The following is an 18201-nucleotide window of genomic DNA, read 5'->3' as shown; positions in this document are numbered from 1 at the left end:
AAGGAACACTTGGCTAGAGGACAGATCAGAGTAGTAATGGCTGGGGCAGTTCCTTTCCTTAGCAAAGGAGAAAAGGCAGACCTCATGAATCTTTTTAGAGACCGTTACCTGTGGCTTTCCCAAGAGAATGTGGCATCTTGCTAGCAGAGAAATAATACCACCCTTGTTTGCTGAAACATTTTTCCCCCTAGGCTAAGGTCCAGTAGTAATTCTTAATGGATTTTCTCATAAAATGAAAATAAAGGTAATTGTTATTCTCTACAGGATATGCTCCAGTCACAGGCATGTGTCATCCAGTGAGAAGTTGTACCCTGAATCATGAGGATGGTTTTTCATCAGCTTTTGTAGTAGCCCATGAAACTGGCCATGTGTAAGTCACTGTTGACAGCTATACAGAAAAAAAAGCCTTTTGCTTTGCTTTTCCCAGTATTGTTCACACGTTGGGCAGAATGCATGCCAGCATGCAGTTCTTGTCCTTTGCCAAATGTGAGGCGCTGAAGACAGTGAAGGGGTCAGGCACTGAAACTCAATGAGTGGCTGTCTTGCGGAGGCTCTCCTGTGCTTTTCATAGCTGTGGAATAAGAAAGACATCTCTGTTCCATTGCTCTTGAATTCAGTGTCTATGACTTCTCCAAGGAAGCCCTGTTGACTTAAAAGACATGTCTTTCCCAGTACTTACTATTCCAAAAAGAAACTTAAGCCAAAGAAAGGTAGTTCTTCTCCTTCTTAACCTTGAGGTCGCCTCTGTGTTCTAGGTTGGGAATGGAGCATGACGGACAAGGCAACAGGTGTGGTGATGAGACCGCCATGGGCAGCGTCATGGCTCCCTTGGTACAAGCTGCCTTTCATCGCTACCACTGGTCTCGGTGCAGTGGTCAGGAACTAAAGAGATACATCCAGTATGTATCCTGCTGTGTGTTATGAACACTTCTGTCTTAGAACTTCTTGGCCATGAAATTGACTTTTCACACTTGGTTCTTAACAGAATCCTCAGAGAATAAAAACGTTGTTGTTGTTGATAATAGACGCATTCCTCTAAGTCAGAGGTTTTAGCACCAGGATTCTATAATATAACCATAATATTTAAGAAATAAGCCTCAAAGTTAAGTACATTTTTAATTATGAAGTGATTTCCCTTTAGAAAAATCCTTTATGAAGGATGCAACTAAAGGCAAAACTTGAGTGGTGGTGGGGGTTATGGTCATGTGACTCCTGCATGTTATACACCTGTTTCCGGTAGTGTAGGTGTTAGGTTCTGCCATGCTACACGATGTAGAAGTTTGGTTAGTAACACAAACAGGATTACAGTTCTACTCCATTCCTGAGTTGAGCTTGGCTTACCTTTATGGAATAAATAAGGATAAAGGATTCCCCCCTGCCTTGCCAATTAGAGCTAAAGCTGAAAATCTTAAAATGTATGGTTTTGTTAACTAGCCCTATGATCTTGTAAAACACTAGGATATATAAGTTCTTTCCCATTAGAAAATGATTTTAAAGATGAGTATTGGGCTACGTTTCATGTTTTCTTTCCTGCAGTTCCTATGATTGTCTCCTGGATGATCCTTTCGAACATGATTGGCCCAAACTCCCAGAACTTCCTGGAATAAATTATTCTATGGATGACCAATGTCGCTTTGATTTTGGTGTTGGTTACAAGATGTGTACTGCGGTATGTTCCCCAGCATCAGTTTTCAGTTGGCATCTTGAAATCTATTTGTGTAGTTCCTCTTTAGTGAGCTTTGCACTTAACTGGTGGTACAAGTATAAGAATATCTACTAATTACTTGTGTTTGTTATGTTCTTAGATACTGAATCTTAGATGTACTGCTTTACTAAATCCTGATTGGGGGAGCTGGTACACTTTTATTTTATGGAATAAAACCCCAAGATGTACAGAGAGAACGATTTGCACAATCACACACCAAGTAAATAGAGAACCTTAAACCAAGGCTTTTAGGCTCCAAATCTTTATAGTCTACTCTTCTAGTTTTTGTAACCTTCAGAGGTGACTCAAAAGCCTTAAACATTGTGTTTTTCTGTGCTTTGGAGGCCCTTTAGGGGCCTTAGGCAAGGGTTCTGCTAGTAAAACATTGTACTTAATGCAAATGGCATAGCCTGGGTATCAAAATATGAATATCCACAGTCAGACTGGGTAGGTCAGGTCTTGTTGTTGAAACTTACTAAATGTATGACTTCGGGCACCTTGTTTAATCTCACAGGCTTAGTTTATTCACACATAATATGTAGATAATGATAGCATTTATCTTCTAAGATTAGTGAAAGGATTAAATGTGATAATCTAATTGAAGTACTTAGCACAATGTAGGGACTGCTCCACAAATTCATTAAAGCCAATCTCCCATGTAAATTTCAAATAGAGATGTTTTCATTAAATTTCAAATAGAGGTATTTTCATTAAATTTTCATGTTGACATTTAGTTATTACAAGGAAGAAAAGAAAGGGGAGGGAAAAGGAGAGGAGAAGAAAGGAGGGGAAGAGAAGCTTTTTCTATGTTGGAACAAGCATTGTGTGATAGACAAAAGAGGGAGAAAGTATTTCTTGATGTTGAATAGAAATGGATGTGCTGTTTGCAATCCTTCGCAGCATTTAGTTTTTGTAGATGTACACAGTGAATGCCTAATTATCTGCATTAATGTTTTAGATTGGAGAGACGTAAAGTTGTAAGTCACTGCACGAAATAAACAATTTTTGCATAAGCCAAGAGAGATTAGAACAGATATATTCAGGTTTAAAAATGAGCACTAATATAAAATATCTATTAACAGAGGGAATCGTGTGAGTAAACTGTATAGGCAAAAGATAAATGGATGGTTATAAATCTCTATCTAAGAGTCTAACCAGATCCCATTCTTTACATCCCTATGCTAATCTGACAAAGTACTTCACCTTGTTAAAATTATCTATCTAAGGAATTGTGAGGTGTTTACATTTAGGGAGAAAAAGAGCAGATATGTAAAGGTTGTACACAAGTGTATGTGTATGCTTGCATAAACATTTGGTGTAAATGCAGTGTTTAGGAAAATCATAAATAAAACCCTGGAAAAATGATAAAACCAAGATTCTAATCTGGCTCTGTTACTATCTCTTAACTGTAATAACAGGCTTAATTTGTAGCTTCTATTCCTCAGGCTTAGATTGGGATAAGTACTGAGTATATGGCAGGTGAATTATAAACTACATGAATGTTGTGAATAGAAAATTCTTTAGAAACTGTATGAATAGATTGTTGTATTTTGGTATTCCTTATACCTTAACTTACACTAAAGGTTTTCTTCTTTTAATCAACTAATCATTATGAGCATGTTATTATTTATCTCTAGTTTATACCTACAGTGAAGGATATTAAACCATTGTAAAGTAATTTCATGTTTAAAATATTCATAACAATTAAGCCACTTAAAATTCTAATATTGCCTATTTTAACACCAGAAATAGAAACAAGATGAGGAATATACATTGCATTTGATACTTTCAGGAAAGCACAACAGGAGTATTCTCTTCTTGAAATTCTTATGCAGTGCTTATTATTTTACATGGCACAACTTTGGCTATTAATTTGGAATGAATTTATCCAAGAAAAATGACATAGGGAAACTGTAGAGACAGTATATTTGGTGCATGTTCTGCTCTCTAAAATTTACTAACTGCTTGTTTCTCTCTTCCAGTTCCGAACCTTTGACCCATGTAAACAACTATGGTGCAGCCATCCTGACAATCCCTACTTTTGTAAGACTAAAAAGGGACCCCCACTAGATGGGACCGAATGTGCTGCTGGAAAAGTGAGTATCTCTATTTATAAATGACATGTGTACTACTCTTCTTTAAAAATCTAACCAATGGTGGACATTCCCTTACTGTTATCTTTATTGTAATCACAGTGCCTGATGACTCCCCATGGAAAAATACACTGACAGTTCGACTTTCCTGTGGCTATTAGAACATATGACCACAGACCTGGTGGCTTAAAACACCAAGAATTTATTCTGTCATAATCTTGAAGGCCAGAAATCCAGAATCTGTTTTGTAGAAGTTAAAACGACATGTGGACAGGGCCATGCTCCTCCACAGGCTCTAGAAGAAAATGTACTTCCCTGTCTCATCCAGCTCCTAGTGGCCTACCACATTCCTGATTTGTGTCTACACCACTCTGACCTCTGCCTCTGTGGTTAAATGGCTTAAAAAAATAAGTGTCAACTCCTCCTCTGCCTCTCTTCTAACAATACAAGGAATGGAATTTTGGATCCACCTAGAGAATGCAGGTGAATCCAAAATTCCATTCCTTGTATTGATGATTTAATGCTATTTGCAAAGACATTTTTTTTCTAAATAAAGGCACATTGGCAGGTGCAGGGCTTGGGAACTGCTGTCTTTGGGACTGCCACTGAGCCCACTACAGCTAGGCTGGGAAGAGGCAGGTCAGCCGGGGAGATTTGATTTACTGGCTGGCATCCTGTTCCTTGTGAAAGATGCCCAGAAATAAAGTCATGTGAATTTATGCAGAAGATTTGGCCTCATTCCTTGGGGAAAGATGCCCAGAGGTTTTAAATCTCAAATTGTGTAGTCAGGAATGAATGCCTAGAAACTGGCTTAGGGCCAAGGTATGCTACTCGTAAGGGCAAAAATCCCAAAACAAAGGCATGTGAAGAACTCAAGTTGAAGAGCCTTGACTAGTTTACAAGTCAAATCGTTGACAAGACCAAAAGATTGCAACAGGTATCAATATAGCTTTAGGTTTCAAAGGTGTATAAACTGTACTTATGCTAAGAACTACACATGATAATAAAACCTGTTATTACAAGGACTTATTGTGCCAACTACATTATATATACATACACATACTCTTGCTTTGGAAAAGTTCAACATTAAATGTTTAAATAAAAACAAGAGCAGGGACTGGGAAGATGTCTCAGTGGTAGAGCGCTTGCCTTGCATGCCTGAGGCCCTGGGTTCGATTCCTCAGCACCACATAAGCAAAAAGAAAAAAGCCAGAAGTGGTGCTGTGGCTCAAGCGGTAGAGTGCTAGCCTTGAGCTGAAGAGCTGAGGGACAGCGCCCAGGCCCAGAGTTCAGGCCCCATGACCGGACCAAAAAAAAAAAAAAACAAGAGCAATAGTTTATTTTTGTTTTATTAAAAAGGGTATCTTGAAGTAAACACACACATGCACATGCTCACGCACATGCACACACACACGCATCAAGAGAGAGGGAGAGAAAGAGAGAAAAAGGTGTTTGAGTTCATGATGAATTCTGGTCACCCTAAATAAGATGCATCTTTGATATCAGGGCTCTAGTGGCCTCACTTAATTACTTGATCAGATGGCTCTTAAACTAGTAATGGACATTTCTGCACCTTAACCTCATTGAAGAGGTGATCATTATCTGACCTAACTCTTAAAATCCTGGCAAATTAAAATTGCATAGAGTAATAAAACTGCTTTGAAGGCTAGCTATGGCTTTGGATATACTGTATTAGTTAGTTCCTGAGTGGAGACAAATATTTTTCATGTCATCACTTTAATGTAGAGCAGATGACCCTCAAGCTAGAGATGATATAGGTCATGAGACATGATGGCTGCATTAGTAGTTACTGGAAAAATTGGTACTCAGAAAATTACAAAGCCCGCCAATTCTTACTGACTGATGAGAGATCATTTTAAAACTTGTTTGAATAATGGTATTTTCTCATTTTAATTTTATACTTACAAATGCAATGAAAGTTACCCTTTTGATAGGGCATCTTAGTGTTTTAATAGCTTTTGGATCATTTTAAATGAGCTTTTCACATGGAGAAAGAAGTAAAGACACTCACTTCACCTAAATGGTTCTTGTCTGACAACTTCAGCTTTAATGTGTGCGTGCTTTTCATAATTATCATTTGTCTTTCTCCTAAGTGGTGCTATAAAGGTCACTGCATGTGGAAGAATGCTAATCAGCAAAAACAAGATGGCAACTGGGGGTCATGGACCAAATTTGGCTCTTGTTCCCGAACATGTGGAACTGGTGTTCGTTTCAGAACACGCCAGTGCAATAATCCCACGTGAGTATAAGCCTCATGCTTCTTGTTACCAGTGCATAGACCAGAAAATAATAATACTTTGTTACTAGCATTCTTTTTGATGAAGTGCATGTAAAATATAAAATACAGTATGCAAAAACAATGCAATTTACAAAATAGTGTCTTGGGAATAAATATTCACTTATCCATCTGATGAAGAGTAGTCAACAACAAAGATGATTTGCTTAAATGAATAGGGGAGATTTGTGGGGGAATTATTGTTTGGGAATATGAAGGAGGCATCACTATGTTCTTGGGGTCCAGGCACAGGGCTGTGAGATCCACCCCAAGAGCATGGAATGGAAGCACTACTAACCATATAGAATCATTCATTCCCTGGGTAGGCATGATTATTACCAAGTAGACAGCCAGGGAACTATTTGGGAGAACAAGCATTTGTTCATTTACTTAACCTAAATTCATTCAATCCTTTTTTGTTTATTTCTCTTCAGATAGTAGAAAATAATTTTAAAATATAGGAATTCTTTCTTGTCTGTAGTTTAGCATCAAGTAGCTCTGTCTCCTGTTTGAGGAGCAGAATATCTCTCAAAGATTTCATTTTATACAATTAGAGGCCATGCACCAGTGGCGTTAGAAGTAACAACAACCAACCAAAACTATAATAATAACTAAGATTCACAATACACCTGTGTCTAAGTGTCCTTAAATATGTTGATATATAATCCTTATAACTTTGTTCTTTGGAAGACAGTGTTTTTATTTTCATTTTACCTAGAAGGAAACAGAAGAATAGAGCTATGATTAGAGTGGCTTTGAGTCCCCTCTGGAGGTTTTATATGTGGCAGAAAATAGTTTTCTTGAATTCATGTATGTGCTTTTAAATCTCTTTATATACCTTTGCCATCTGTGTAAAACATTGTGGTTGGGAAGCAGACATTAGTTGAATTTTGGGGTCTTTCCCCACAGTAGAGAAAGCAGGGTACTTTGGAAATGCACTGGATTTAGGAAGTCTGAGTTCATTCATTCTGCTGGCACCTGGGAAGCCCTGGCTCTCTGCCCTCCAGCACTGTGTCTGCTCGCCTGAGCTGCCGAGCCAAAGCCACAGCCTTTTTCAATGTTGTCTTTTCTTTAGGCCCATCAATGGTGGTCAGGATTGTCCTGGTGTTAATTTTGAGTACCAGCTTTGTAATACAGAAGAATGCCAGAAACACTTCGAGGACTTCAGGGCCCAGCAGTGCCAGCAGCGTAACTCCCACTTTGAATACCAGAATAGCAAACACCACTGGTTGCCTTACGAACATCCTGAATGTGAGTAGACACAGCTCTTTTTTGCTGGGTGGATGGTCACTTAGACTTTAAGCTTTGCCAACACCAATCCCTGGGATTCTTGATCCTTGACTTGGTAACAAAAGAAGAATGATAGCTTTTAGGAGCACGTCCTCCTAAGTTTTCCAAGAATCAGGCTAAATCCTAATCCTTTCTCTAGAAGGAAGATTGTGACAGACATACAGTCCCTGGAAAATAGCTTTATCCTCACCTGGAGTAAAACCACCAGAGGAACATAACACATGAGAGAGATGGGGAATTTCTGAATCACGTACAATCTTTCTACTATAAGAAATTTAAAAAAAGAAAAATAATCTTTTTTTTTTTACCATTGTGTCCTCAAGGACCAAGGATCAAGACAAAAAAGACCATTTCTTACATCATTTAATAACAAAAAGAATTTTATAGCCTAAAAGGTTTCTAAACTAGTTGCTAAAATAGAGCAGGATGTCTGTAGCTCATGCCTGTAAATCCTAGCTCCTCAGGAGGCTGAAGAACGAGTTTCAAAGCCACCCTAAGAAGAACAGTCCATGTGACTCAATTTTCAATGAACCAGTTAAAAGCATGGCTAGAAGTAAGGTTCAAGTGGTAAGATTCTAGCGTGAACAAGCAAACGGAGGGAGTATACCCCTTCAGTTCAAAGCCTAATACTGGCAAAAAAAAAATAGTCTTAATTGTTTAAAATATTTTATTTCTCGTCCTTCAATTCATGAACCAATAAGTTCAAATAGAAATCTTGTCTGATTTCTTATGAGTGAATAAAAATGTAGTTACATGATTGTCATGCTATAATATGCCACTTGGATTCAGTTTAGAGGTAAATACATATATGCCAAAGTTTTAGCACTTTCAGAATAAATTACTTTTTAATTTATTTTAGTGCAGGTCGTTATATCTGTTATATTTAATCAATCACTTGCCCAGAGAATGCAATGTGATTGGGTTAGACCAAAGAGAAACTCAGTGTTTGGTTTATTTAATCAAAGTTGGGGTGTGTGCGTGTGTCTGTGTGTGTGTGTGCCCGTGTCCGCGTCTCCGTGCGTTTTTAATCAAAGTTGGTGTGTGTGTGTGTGTGTCCGCATCCGCATCCACGTTTCCGTGTGTGCATGTGCCAGTATTGGGACTTGAACTGGCCTGGGCACTGTCCCTTATCTTTTCCACTCAAGGCAAGTGCTCTACCACTTACACCATATTTCCATTTCTAGCTTTTTGGTACGTAAGTGGAGTTAAGAGTATTTTGGATTTTTCTGTCCAGGCTGGCTTTGCTCTTCAAATCTCAGCCTCCTGAGTAGGTATAATCACAGTTGTGAGCCACTGGTATCTAGATAAAAAGATTTTTTTAAGAGTTTTAAAATCTACTGCCTGGTATATTAGAACAGTCCCAGTTGGTAACAGAGATCCCTGCACCACTACTAATTGGCCTCTTTGCACACTCCAAGAATTTAGATTAATCATGCACCTACTTACACGTTTCAGTTAGTCCTTGTTTTATTTATTTATCCAGAGTTCTGTTTGCTTTCAAGAATCTACATTGAAACTTTAATGCTTTCAAAAAATAAACTTCTGCTGTTCAAACATTCTGTTTTATTGAAGTAGTTAATTGTATCCTCTCTCTTTTGCAGCCAAGAAAAGATGCCATCTTTATTGTCAATCCCGAGAGACAGGAGATGTTGCGTATATGAAGCAGCTGGTACATGATGGCACGCACTGCTCCTACAAGGACCCGTATAGTATCTGTGTGCGAGGAGAGTGTGTGGTAAGTCCAGACTGCGGCTTCCCACAGTAGCTGGCCAGTCAAGGCTTACTATCATTCACATGCATATTTTAAATATTTTTATGTCTGTGCTGGAGCTTGAATTCAAGGCTTCTTGCCCTTACTTGGCTTTTTCACTCAAGGCTGGCATTCTTCTACTTAAGCCACACCTCCACTTCCATGTTATTGCTCATTCAATGAAGATCAGACTTTCATGGACATTCCTGCCCAAACTGGCTTTGAACTGTGATTCTTATATCTCAGCCTCCTGAGTGGCTAGGATTACAGGGGTGAGCCACTAGCACTGAGATTTATTTATTTATTTTCGGTTGATAAGTCTCTGTGAAGTTATATTCTAATGATAGCCTATGGAGAGATCAGTAGATAAACTTGGGAGGAACTGGTTAAAAGTAAATGTTTATTCACTGGTAAAATAAACACAGATTCAAATACAGTTTTTCTTATATACTTTTGATCCAGCTAAATGCCTTTTTTAAGGAAAAAAAAAATGCATTCTGTTTGGGAAAAACAACAGTTGGGAACAGTGCATTTGACTTTTTTACCAGCAGCCATCTAATAATTGAAGTAGATGATCTTTCAAAAAGCAAAAAGAATTGAATGCTAAATGTGCTTTGTCTTTTACTTTAAAGATAAAATATATGCCCTCTTCTTCTGTTTTCTTCCTCTCTTATCTTTCAGTACTTTTAAGCATTCAGTTCCACATCCAAAGTTGTAGAGAACTTTTTTCTTTGTTGCATTTAATCTCTTGGTTAAACAATGCAGTATATTTTCTCCTTCTATGTTCACAATTAACATGAAGTTAGCCTTACTAATGGAAACACTGTTCTTAATGTCTACTTTTCAGGAAAAATTTAAGTAGGCAGATGTCAGAGGATGCCTTAGTCATCATGTGCTGCTAAAATTGTCATATGTGTTGTTAATCTGGGTTGAAGACAGAATAGCATAGATTGGGTAATTCATTTTAAGGAAATGTATTTGGTCCATGGTTCAGGTGGCTAAGAAGGCCTAGGGCATGTGGCTCGCATCTACTTAGTATCCAACAAGGGCCTTTGTGTTCCCTCATCCCATAGTAAAAGTGGAAGGGGAAGAGGGCATGTGAACCACAGAAAACACAGGGAATCACTCTCAAAATGACCTCCTCACTTCCATAATAATGTAATTCAGGGAGACTGAGATCTAATGATTCAATCGTGTCTTATTAACTACCTTGTCACCTGGCACTGTTGTGTTGGGGTTTAAGTTTCTAACACATGCCTTTTGAGAGAGACATAGTAGTTGAAGATTTGTTGTTTTCATTTTTAGCTTTCCAAGATAACCTGCTAATGTATATGTGCTGTCATGATTTTCTCTCCCCATTTTGTTGCCGTGTATATAAGTGCAATGATGTGTTATATATCGTTATCCTGCACTGATCTGAAGACGGCTCAGTACAGAAAACCATTAGTAGTTCCTTATTAATGTGAAATATTGACAGTAGCTGGCATTCAAATCCTCCCCACCCTGTGCTGTGGAGATCTTCCATTGTTCTTCCCCTGTATGCAACACTCAGCTTCCATTGATGTAACTACCAGCTTAAATACTGATCTGTAAACCTACTTTCCATGAGCATACAATTTCCATGGCTATGTCTGAACCTTTCTGCATTTCTGAAATTTTCTTCTCTCTACAGTCCCTCAGGATCCTATGAAGTCACATATCCTATACAACACTTTGAAAGATTACTTACTCTAGTTATTATTCATCTTTATAAATATTAAAGCAAGAAGAGTGCCATGCTGTTGTATTTTTCCCTCAACATCTGCTACATCTTTGCTTATTATCTGATTAAGACAGTTTATGTTAGAGGAAATATTGTACAAGACGGGAGCAATTGTGCAATTACTTAGAATACAAATTATCTGATTTCACACTAGTTCATCAAATCATTGAGGTATGAGCAAACATGACTGTAGAGAAACTAGGAACCAAGACTACACAAAGATAGTTCAATCATTCTCTGGGCAATTATTTTCTCTTTAGCGTATTAAAACTAGTCACATTTAATATCTTCTTTTCTCAGAAAGTGGGCTGTGATAAGGAAATTGGTTCAAACAAGATTGAAGATAAATGTGGGGTCTGTGGTGGAGATAATTCCCACTGTCGCACTGTGAAGGGGACATTTACCAGGATACCCAGGAAGCTTGGTAAGATGGGGTACTCATGAACTAATACACTGCTGTGATTTGTACTTTGAGTCATCTTTTAGAAGCACAGGATTTTTCTCCATGGATCTAGCCAAAAAACAAACAACAACAACAATAAAAAAAGGACCTGGTGATTTATTTCTACTTAAATTTCTTTTTCAAACAATGAAACTTACAATTCATACTTCATAGCATTCATGATGAAAAAAAAGTCTACTAAGTTTAGTTAAGGAGGACTGGGAAGGTGGCTTAGTGGTAGAGTGCTTGCCTTGCATGCATGAGGCCCTGGGTTTGATTCCTCAGCACCACATAAGCAGAAAAAGCCAGAAGTGGTGCTGTGGCTCAAGTGATAGAATGCTAGCCTTGAGCTGAAGAGCTGAGGGACAGCACCCAGGCCCAGAATTCAGGCTCCTTGATGGACAAAAACAACAAAAAATTAGTTAAGGAATAAACACAGTATCAATTACAGAAGTCAATCAAATCTGTTACGTATTGTCTTCTAAAGATAGTGCATATTTAATTAATGTTACTTTTCACATCTGTGGTTCATTAATGGAGCAGGAGTTTAAAAGGTATTAAATCTTTCTAACTTTATAATGCTATACTACTTCCATTTCTTTTTTACTTAAAAAGTGAAGTTTTATCCTTTGTATAAATCTATGATTTTAAGATCTATCACATAATTTTTAACAATTTATCTTAAACAAAACTGAGATATAACCAAAAAGAATGTGAACCTGGAGTTAGATGTGTTTTGAAAATCAAAAAGGTAGAATGCTATCTCCTCATACAACAAACTATATAGAAGATGTTAGTTTCGTAACTCTCTTTGGAATCTTCATAAAAGACTGAGACATGGACATTTATTACTGCTGAAGATTTCTTGAGTTTGTGACAAATATATAATCACTCATTGAAGAATTAGGGACATGGTTCTGGAAATTCAGCATTAACATAAATTCAGTTAGTTCCTTTATTCTTTTTTGTAGTACTAAGATTTGAACTCAATGCCTTTTACTTGCTGGGTAGGTGCTCTACTACTCGAGCCACTCTTGTAGACGCTTTTATGTCCATTATTTTTGAGAGATTGTTTTTCTTTATTCCCTGGGTCAGCCTGAACTGTGCTCCTGGTGTTCGTGCGTCTCTTGTCACTGGGAAATAGACATATGCCACTGAGCTTAGCCATTGATGGAGTCTCATGAACTTAAAGGCATAGGCTGACCTCAAACCATAATCCTCCAGTTACTACTTCCCAGTTAGTAGGAGTACAGGCTTGACTACCATTTCTAGAGAATGCTCTTTTGAAGATTCTCTTCTCACATGTTAGCAAAGTGATACCAAATGATAGGGGAAAATACATGAAGAAATTTGGTTTAAATACCTTGTAATGATGGTAATTTTTCATTTTATAGAAGGAAATACTAGTCTCATCCACATGGAATATTTCTCTTAGTCCTTTTTATACCTAACTCTGCTGTACATCTCTAACTCAAGTTGACACTTATATCAGCTTTGCTTGTTCATATATTTAGAATGACAGAAAGGTGACTATGACTCAGATATGGTTCCTCTCAAGCATTTCCGTCTCTAGTTATTGATGTTCTTTCTATTCCTTTATGATGAATCACCACACTTTATTATTTGCACATTATTTAAAAGCAAATATTGCCAGTTCTGGCTGATTGCTTTAAATACAGTGATATTGCAATATACCAGTAATAATACAGAAATATAATTATATGTGTGTATGTATTTGTGTATATATATTTATGCTTTTGTTAAAATCAAATGCTGTGAAATACGAGCTGTGCAGTTACATGTTATTCTTTACTTTGGAGTATAACATAATGTGTTTTATTTCCAGAGTAAATTAATATAAGGAAATTGCCCTGATCATTCTGTATTCTGTGTAAGATAAGGTAGTTACATTTTTTACACAACTCAAAAATTGATGCTAACTTTGCAAACTATGGCCAAAAGAACATGAGAGTCTTCATCTGTCATACAGACTCACTTTTCACTAACGTCATTGTAGTCATTCAATAGACTAATTAAACTTTTCCAACAGGGAAACATTTAAGCAAGAGATGCCATAAAGAACTCAAGTTGCTGGAAAATGAAATCTGCAAGTATTCCACTTCCAATCGCCTCCATCATCTGCATTCATGCTTAGTCTTACTTTCATTGACTATTAACCGTTTATTGGCACTATCTAACGATTATAAATGCATTTTGCCTTCATCTAAAGTTACAGAACATTTTATATCTTATCTAATACAGTATATAGGGCTTATGGGAGAGTCAATGAAACAGCAAGACTTTGATAAACATGAAAACTACACTAATTAATGACCTTCTATTTAGGGAAGACAAGAGGCGCTTTCACTTTACCCAAAGGAGCTCGTAATATTTCTCTTGCTGAAACAAGAGAAGCTAAAAATGTACTGGGTAAGTTGTAGCAAAATGCAGAAAGATGGGCATCCATAAATGGCATCAAGCTGTTTCTCTGTATGTGGCATCTTAAGCATACTGCTTCTAGCCATTTCATAACATAGGCAAATAGTACCACCATCCATTGAACTTGACCTTATGCTAAAGTGCAAAGCCCCAAATGACCACTGTACTTACTTAGGATACTCATAAATGTTGCAAAAAGCTGAGTAAACCTACCTACAAGTACATATTACAACCTAAGTAACAATAGTAGTAACAAGTTTGTCATAAGAATTACATCGAATTTTTAAACCCAAAGCAACTAATTTGTGCCTACTGATTTTATTATTTCTAGCTTAGAAAATTGAGGTATGTGTGCATGCATGCAACTTGCAAAGTTTCAAACAAGTGTTTTGGACAAATCCATGGCATGGATTTTAAAAATGAGCAAAATGCAAGTTTTGTGTCAGTTTTGGCTTTTAGTCTGAAAAGTTTTGAAAAAATGGAAGGTTAGCTATTTATAACTTTAAAACCATATGTAAGCAGATAAACGATCTCAGATCATTCAGCATGTTTATACATTCACTAAAAATTCAAAGGGTAGTTGAGAAAATTGGGATCATATGAAGAGACTCAAGAATAGTATTTGCCTGAACTGTTGATAGTTTATAATGTGTCAACATGACATAAATGACTAATAAGTGGGTTACAAGAGTCACTTTTTCCCCCTCTTAAATAAAAAGGTGGTTTTCCTTTTTTAAATTATCATTAAGTAGTTGTACAAAGCAGTTGCTATTTAACAAAGCAGCTTGTGAGAATATATCTTGTTCGATGTGTCTCCTTTCACCAGGCAGGCTGCCCCAAAGGCTCTCAGTGCTTTGAACTTCACATTAGAAACAGCTTCTTTCAGTTTATGGATGCTCTCTTCTGCATGCAGAAGCAATAAGAATATAGTGCTCAACTAACCATGGTTGTTGCTTTTGTTTCCTTCTTTGCTTCCTCCATTGTTTACACATGCAAAGGCTACCTTAAGATGTTTGATATCCCCCATGGGGCTAGACATGTGTTAATCCAAGAAGAGGAGGCTTCTCCTCACATTCTTGGTAAGTTCCTATCTGCTGGCATCGCTTCAAATCAGGCACTTAAACCCTGAACTGTCAAAGAAATTGCAAATAGAGCATATATACTTGTGTGTATATATGTCTATACATATATATATATATATGCAAGAGTAACATATATAAATGCATTAGTAGAATTTTTGGGTGAGTGTTTGTCCTTTCTCCAAAGTATTGTTTCTTTACAACAAGAAATATCTAAAAAATAAAACTTCAAGTATTGGTAGGAACTGGATCTGGGTCATAATTTACTTAAGGGGAAATGTAAGTTTATACTTGTTATGCATTTTTGCTCTGTATGAGAGGATGATAAAATATGTTAAATACTCAATTAAGAAGGAATAATGTCAGAAAAATTCATCTACATTGAAAATGGTTGGTTGGTGCCATACTACAATGTTCTCCCCTCTTTTTTTCCCCCTAGATTTCAAGTTAAGTGAAAACTGATGTTAAATTTTCTACATATCTGACAGGTGTCATGGTTTTGACTGACACACTCAGATCTCTTTGCATGGTTGATTGTAATTTCCAAAAGAGCATTCTCTTCCTCTTTTATGAGAGGATTATATTTTTAAAAAAAAACTTACTTTAAAGGGCTTATATTTAAAGCATAAAAATACTTTTTATACATTAAATAAAGCACTAAGATTTCTAAACCATAGGCACCATTTTCCAACTCCATGAAAATTTGTTGCATATTTGCCCTTTTTTCTTAGTATTTGGGTTTGCTCTCAGTGCCTTGAGTTCCTTGTGGTTTGCTAAGCAGGTGCTCTACCACTTGAACCATGACCCTAGTCTTCTGTATTTTTTTACTGCTTTTTTAAAGATATACTTTCAGGTGAGGTCTTACATATTTTTTGCCCAGGGCTGATCTAGGACCATGATCCCTCTGTGTAGTGTCTCCCAAGGGGCTCAGTTGACAAGCTCATGCCATCAAACCCAGCTACTGGTTGAAATAAGAATCTCATTGTTTTATTTGGGCTGTGTTTGAATCACAAGTCTCTGACCTCCACATTCCAGATAGTTAGTCTGATATGCAAGAGCCACTGTGCCTAGCCGTGAATCACTTTTTCTTATGTGTTACTTTAAAGAAAATGAAGTTTTTTATGGTGTCTCAAAGAATTGGTTGTTTTAAGAATTTAAGTTATATCCTTATGCAGTTAGCCGTAGTTCTCTACCCAGAACTTCTTAGTTTTCATGCTAACATTCAGATTCTCAATTAAACAGTTGAGAAGTTTAAGAGGAATACGTATATTTATAGGTTTAAATTACTTACATTTTCCACACATTTTCAGTAGTGGTAGTAACTTAGAAAATTTTTGTTTTCTAAATTATGATACACTGACACCTCTAAAATTTTATTTTGACAATATACAGTCGATCTATAATCTGTTAAGTCTATCAGCCAAAACAGTGCTGCATTAAGCAGTTGTGATGTGGTTTTGGAGTTTTTATCAGAAAACTTATTAGCCAAAAAAAATCAGTTCCCCTACTTTGGGTGACTCAACATTTTGACCAACTTTATAGAGATATGCTATATAGAAGCTATTCTGTTATATGCTGGCCTAACAATATTGATTCTTGAGTTTCTATTAGTATCTATGAAAAGTATCTGTAATTTCCAAAATATCCTCAGCTTCTGGAAGAACTATATAGCATGAACTTCTTAGACCATCATAATCTCTTTGACAATGTTTTCAAATGGAAAAATTTGCAAACATTATATTTGCCTATTTAACTATCTTGCCATTGTTTTTTACTCAATAGGAGTGCTCTGGGGGCAGTTTTTAATGCCTAATGAAGAAAATGGGAAGACTATTAGAACTAACCACCATTCATTTTGATAGCTTGATAATAATAAGTAGCCATTGATTTGTAGAAGGGGATAGACTAGCTCTGGGACTTTAAACATTGTTATATGATAAAATGCATGCCGGCTCCTTGTTTTCCTTCCTTTAGCTATTAAGAATCAGGCTACAGGTCACTACATTTTAAATGGCAAAGGGGAGGAGGCCAAGTCCCGAACATTTATAGATCTTGGTGTGGAATGGGATTACAGCATTGAGGACGACATTGAGACTCTTCACACTGATGGGCCCTTACATGATCCTGTCATGGTTCTGGTATGTGATATGAGAGGGTCTGATGTGCAGTTGGCTTACTTTTATGATTGTTGTACCTGAACACACTTTTACCTTGGGCATTGCATAGATACTTTTCCTCCTAATCTCTGTGAAATACTGCCATACATTTTAGTAATATAAACTTGAATATAAGTATTATCATTTTTTATTTAAGAAGTTGTCTTCCAAAGACAACAGAAAGGTAAGATTTTTATTTACCCACATTTCCAATGTTCATTCTTCCTTTCAAATCTGACTTTCAATTTATTAATATTTACTTTCAGTAGAAATAACTTCCCTTAGCATTTCTTTTGTTGAGGAACTACTATCGGACAATTTTACCTTTGTGTTTGAAGGTATCTTTACTGGATTAGAATTCGTTTTTTGGTGGTGATGGGGTTTGAACTAAGAGTCTTATACCACTTGAACCATGCTCCCCCAACAGTTTTGCTTCTGATAAATTTTTAAAGAGAATCTTGTTCTTTGCCTGTGTTGAAATGTGATACTATTTATGCTTCCCACATTGTTTTAGTTACAAATGTGAATCACTAGTTAGCTTTTTATTGATTAAAGTGGGGTCTAAACTTTGCCTGAACTGACATAAAACTGATCCAGTCTCCACACAGATGTAAGCCTGTACCTGGTGGGGTTGCTATTATTTCCCTTAATGTCTATTTACTTAAAGAAAGTCATTATCTTTAAGTAGTTGTACAAAGGGTTTCAATTCTACATGTCAGTTTATGAGTACATATGAGCACAATGCATCCTGATCAGTGGTATCCCTTTTATCTTTCTCCTCCATGTCTCCCAACCCCACCCATCCTTTCAGTTTCTCTGGTGTTATTTTACATACATACATTGAGTATTATGAATGAGATGGTCTCACCCTTCCTCTTCATTCATCTGTTCTCCCTTTGTTCTCATTCCCAACCCCAACACTTCAAATGTACATGTTCTGGGGATAGAATACTAGAGGATTTGGAGGGGGGAGTGTCTAATCAAAAAGAAAAGGAATGTCTATATAGTGACAGTAGCACACACAAACTTTACATAGGTGCATGTTTACAACTATGGTTAGCACCTACAGACCCAGGGAAGCCAGGAAGAAGAGGGAAGTTGAGCAAGAGGGCGTACCTGTTTAGGGGATATACTCAGCACCATCAGGGATTCTGCCTCGTGAGTTTCTGAGAGCAATATCCTTCCTTAC

The 18201-nt window shown here is 36.9% G+C and overlaps 1 protein-coding gene across 2 annotated transcripts in view; it reads left to right on the top strand.

Moving 5' to 3' along the window:
• Adamts3 (ADAM metallopeptidase with thrombospondin type 1 motif, 3) overlaps positions 1 to 18201 on the top strand; it is a 202618-nt gene that overhangs the window by 170105 nt on the left and 14312 nt on the right. The window contains exons 8-17 of one of the 2 annotated variants that reach the window (XM_013020132.1): positions 265 to 370; positions 756 to 899; positions 1537 to 1669; positions 3688 to 3801; positions 5913 to 6058; positions 7170 to 7345; positions 8986 to 9119; positions 11197 to 11320; positions 14776 to 14856; positions 16831 to 16994. In XM_013020132.1, coding sequence (XP_012875586.1) covers positions 265 to 370; positions 756 to 899; positions 1537 to 1669; positions 3688 to 3801; positions 5913 to 6058; positions 7170 to 7345; positions 8986 to 9119; positions 11197 to 11320; positions 14776 to 14856; positions 16831 to 16994 — 1322 coding nt within the window. Of the gene's footprint in view, positions 1 to 264; positions 371 to 755; positions 900 to 1536; positions 1670 to 3687; positions 3802 to 5912; positions 6059 to 7169; positions 7346 to 8985; positions 9120 to 11196; positions 11321 to 13684; positions 13769 to 14775; positions 14857 to 16830; positions 16995 to 18201 lie in introns of both variants that reach the window. The other variant, XM_013020131.1, reaches the window with a different exon arrangement.

Source organism: Dipodomys ordii, unplaced genomic scaffold (assembly GCF_000151885.1).
Source record: "Dipodomys ordii isolate 6190 unplaced genomic scaffold, Dord_2.0 Scaffold49, whole genome shotgun sequence".
NCBI classification, from domain to species: Eukaryota; Metazoa; Chordata; class Mammalia; order Rodentia; family Heteromyidae; genus Dipodomys; species Dipodomys ordii.
The sequence above is the reverse complement of the archived record's forward strand: the minus strand, read 5'-3'. Positions and strand labels throughout refer to the sequence as shown.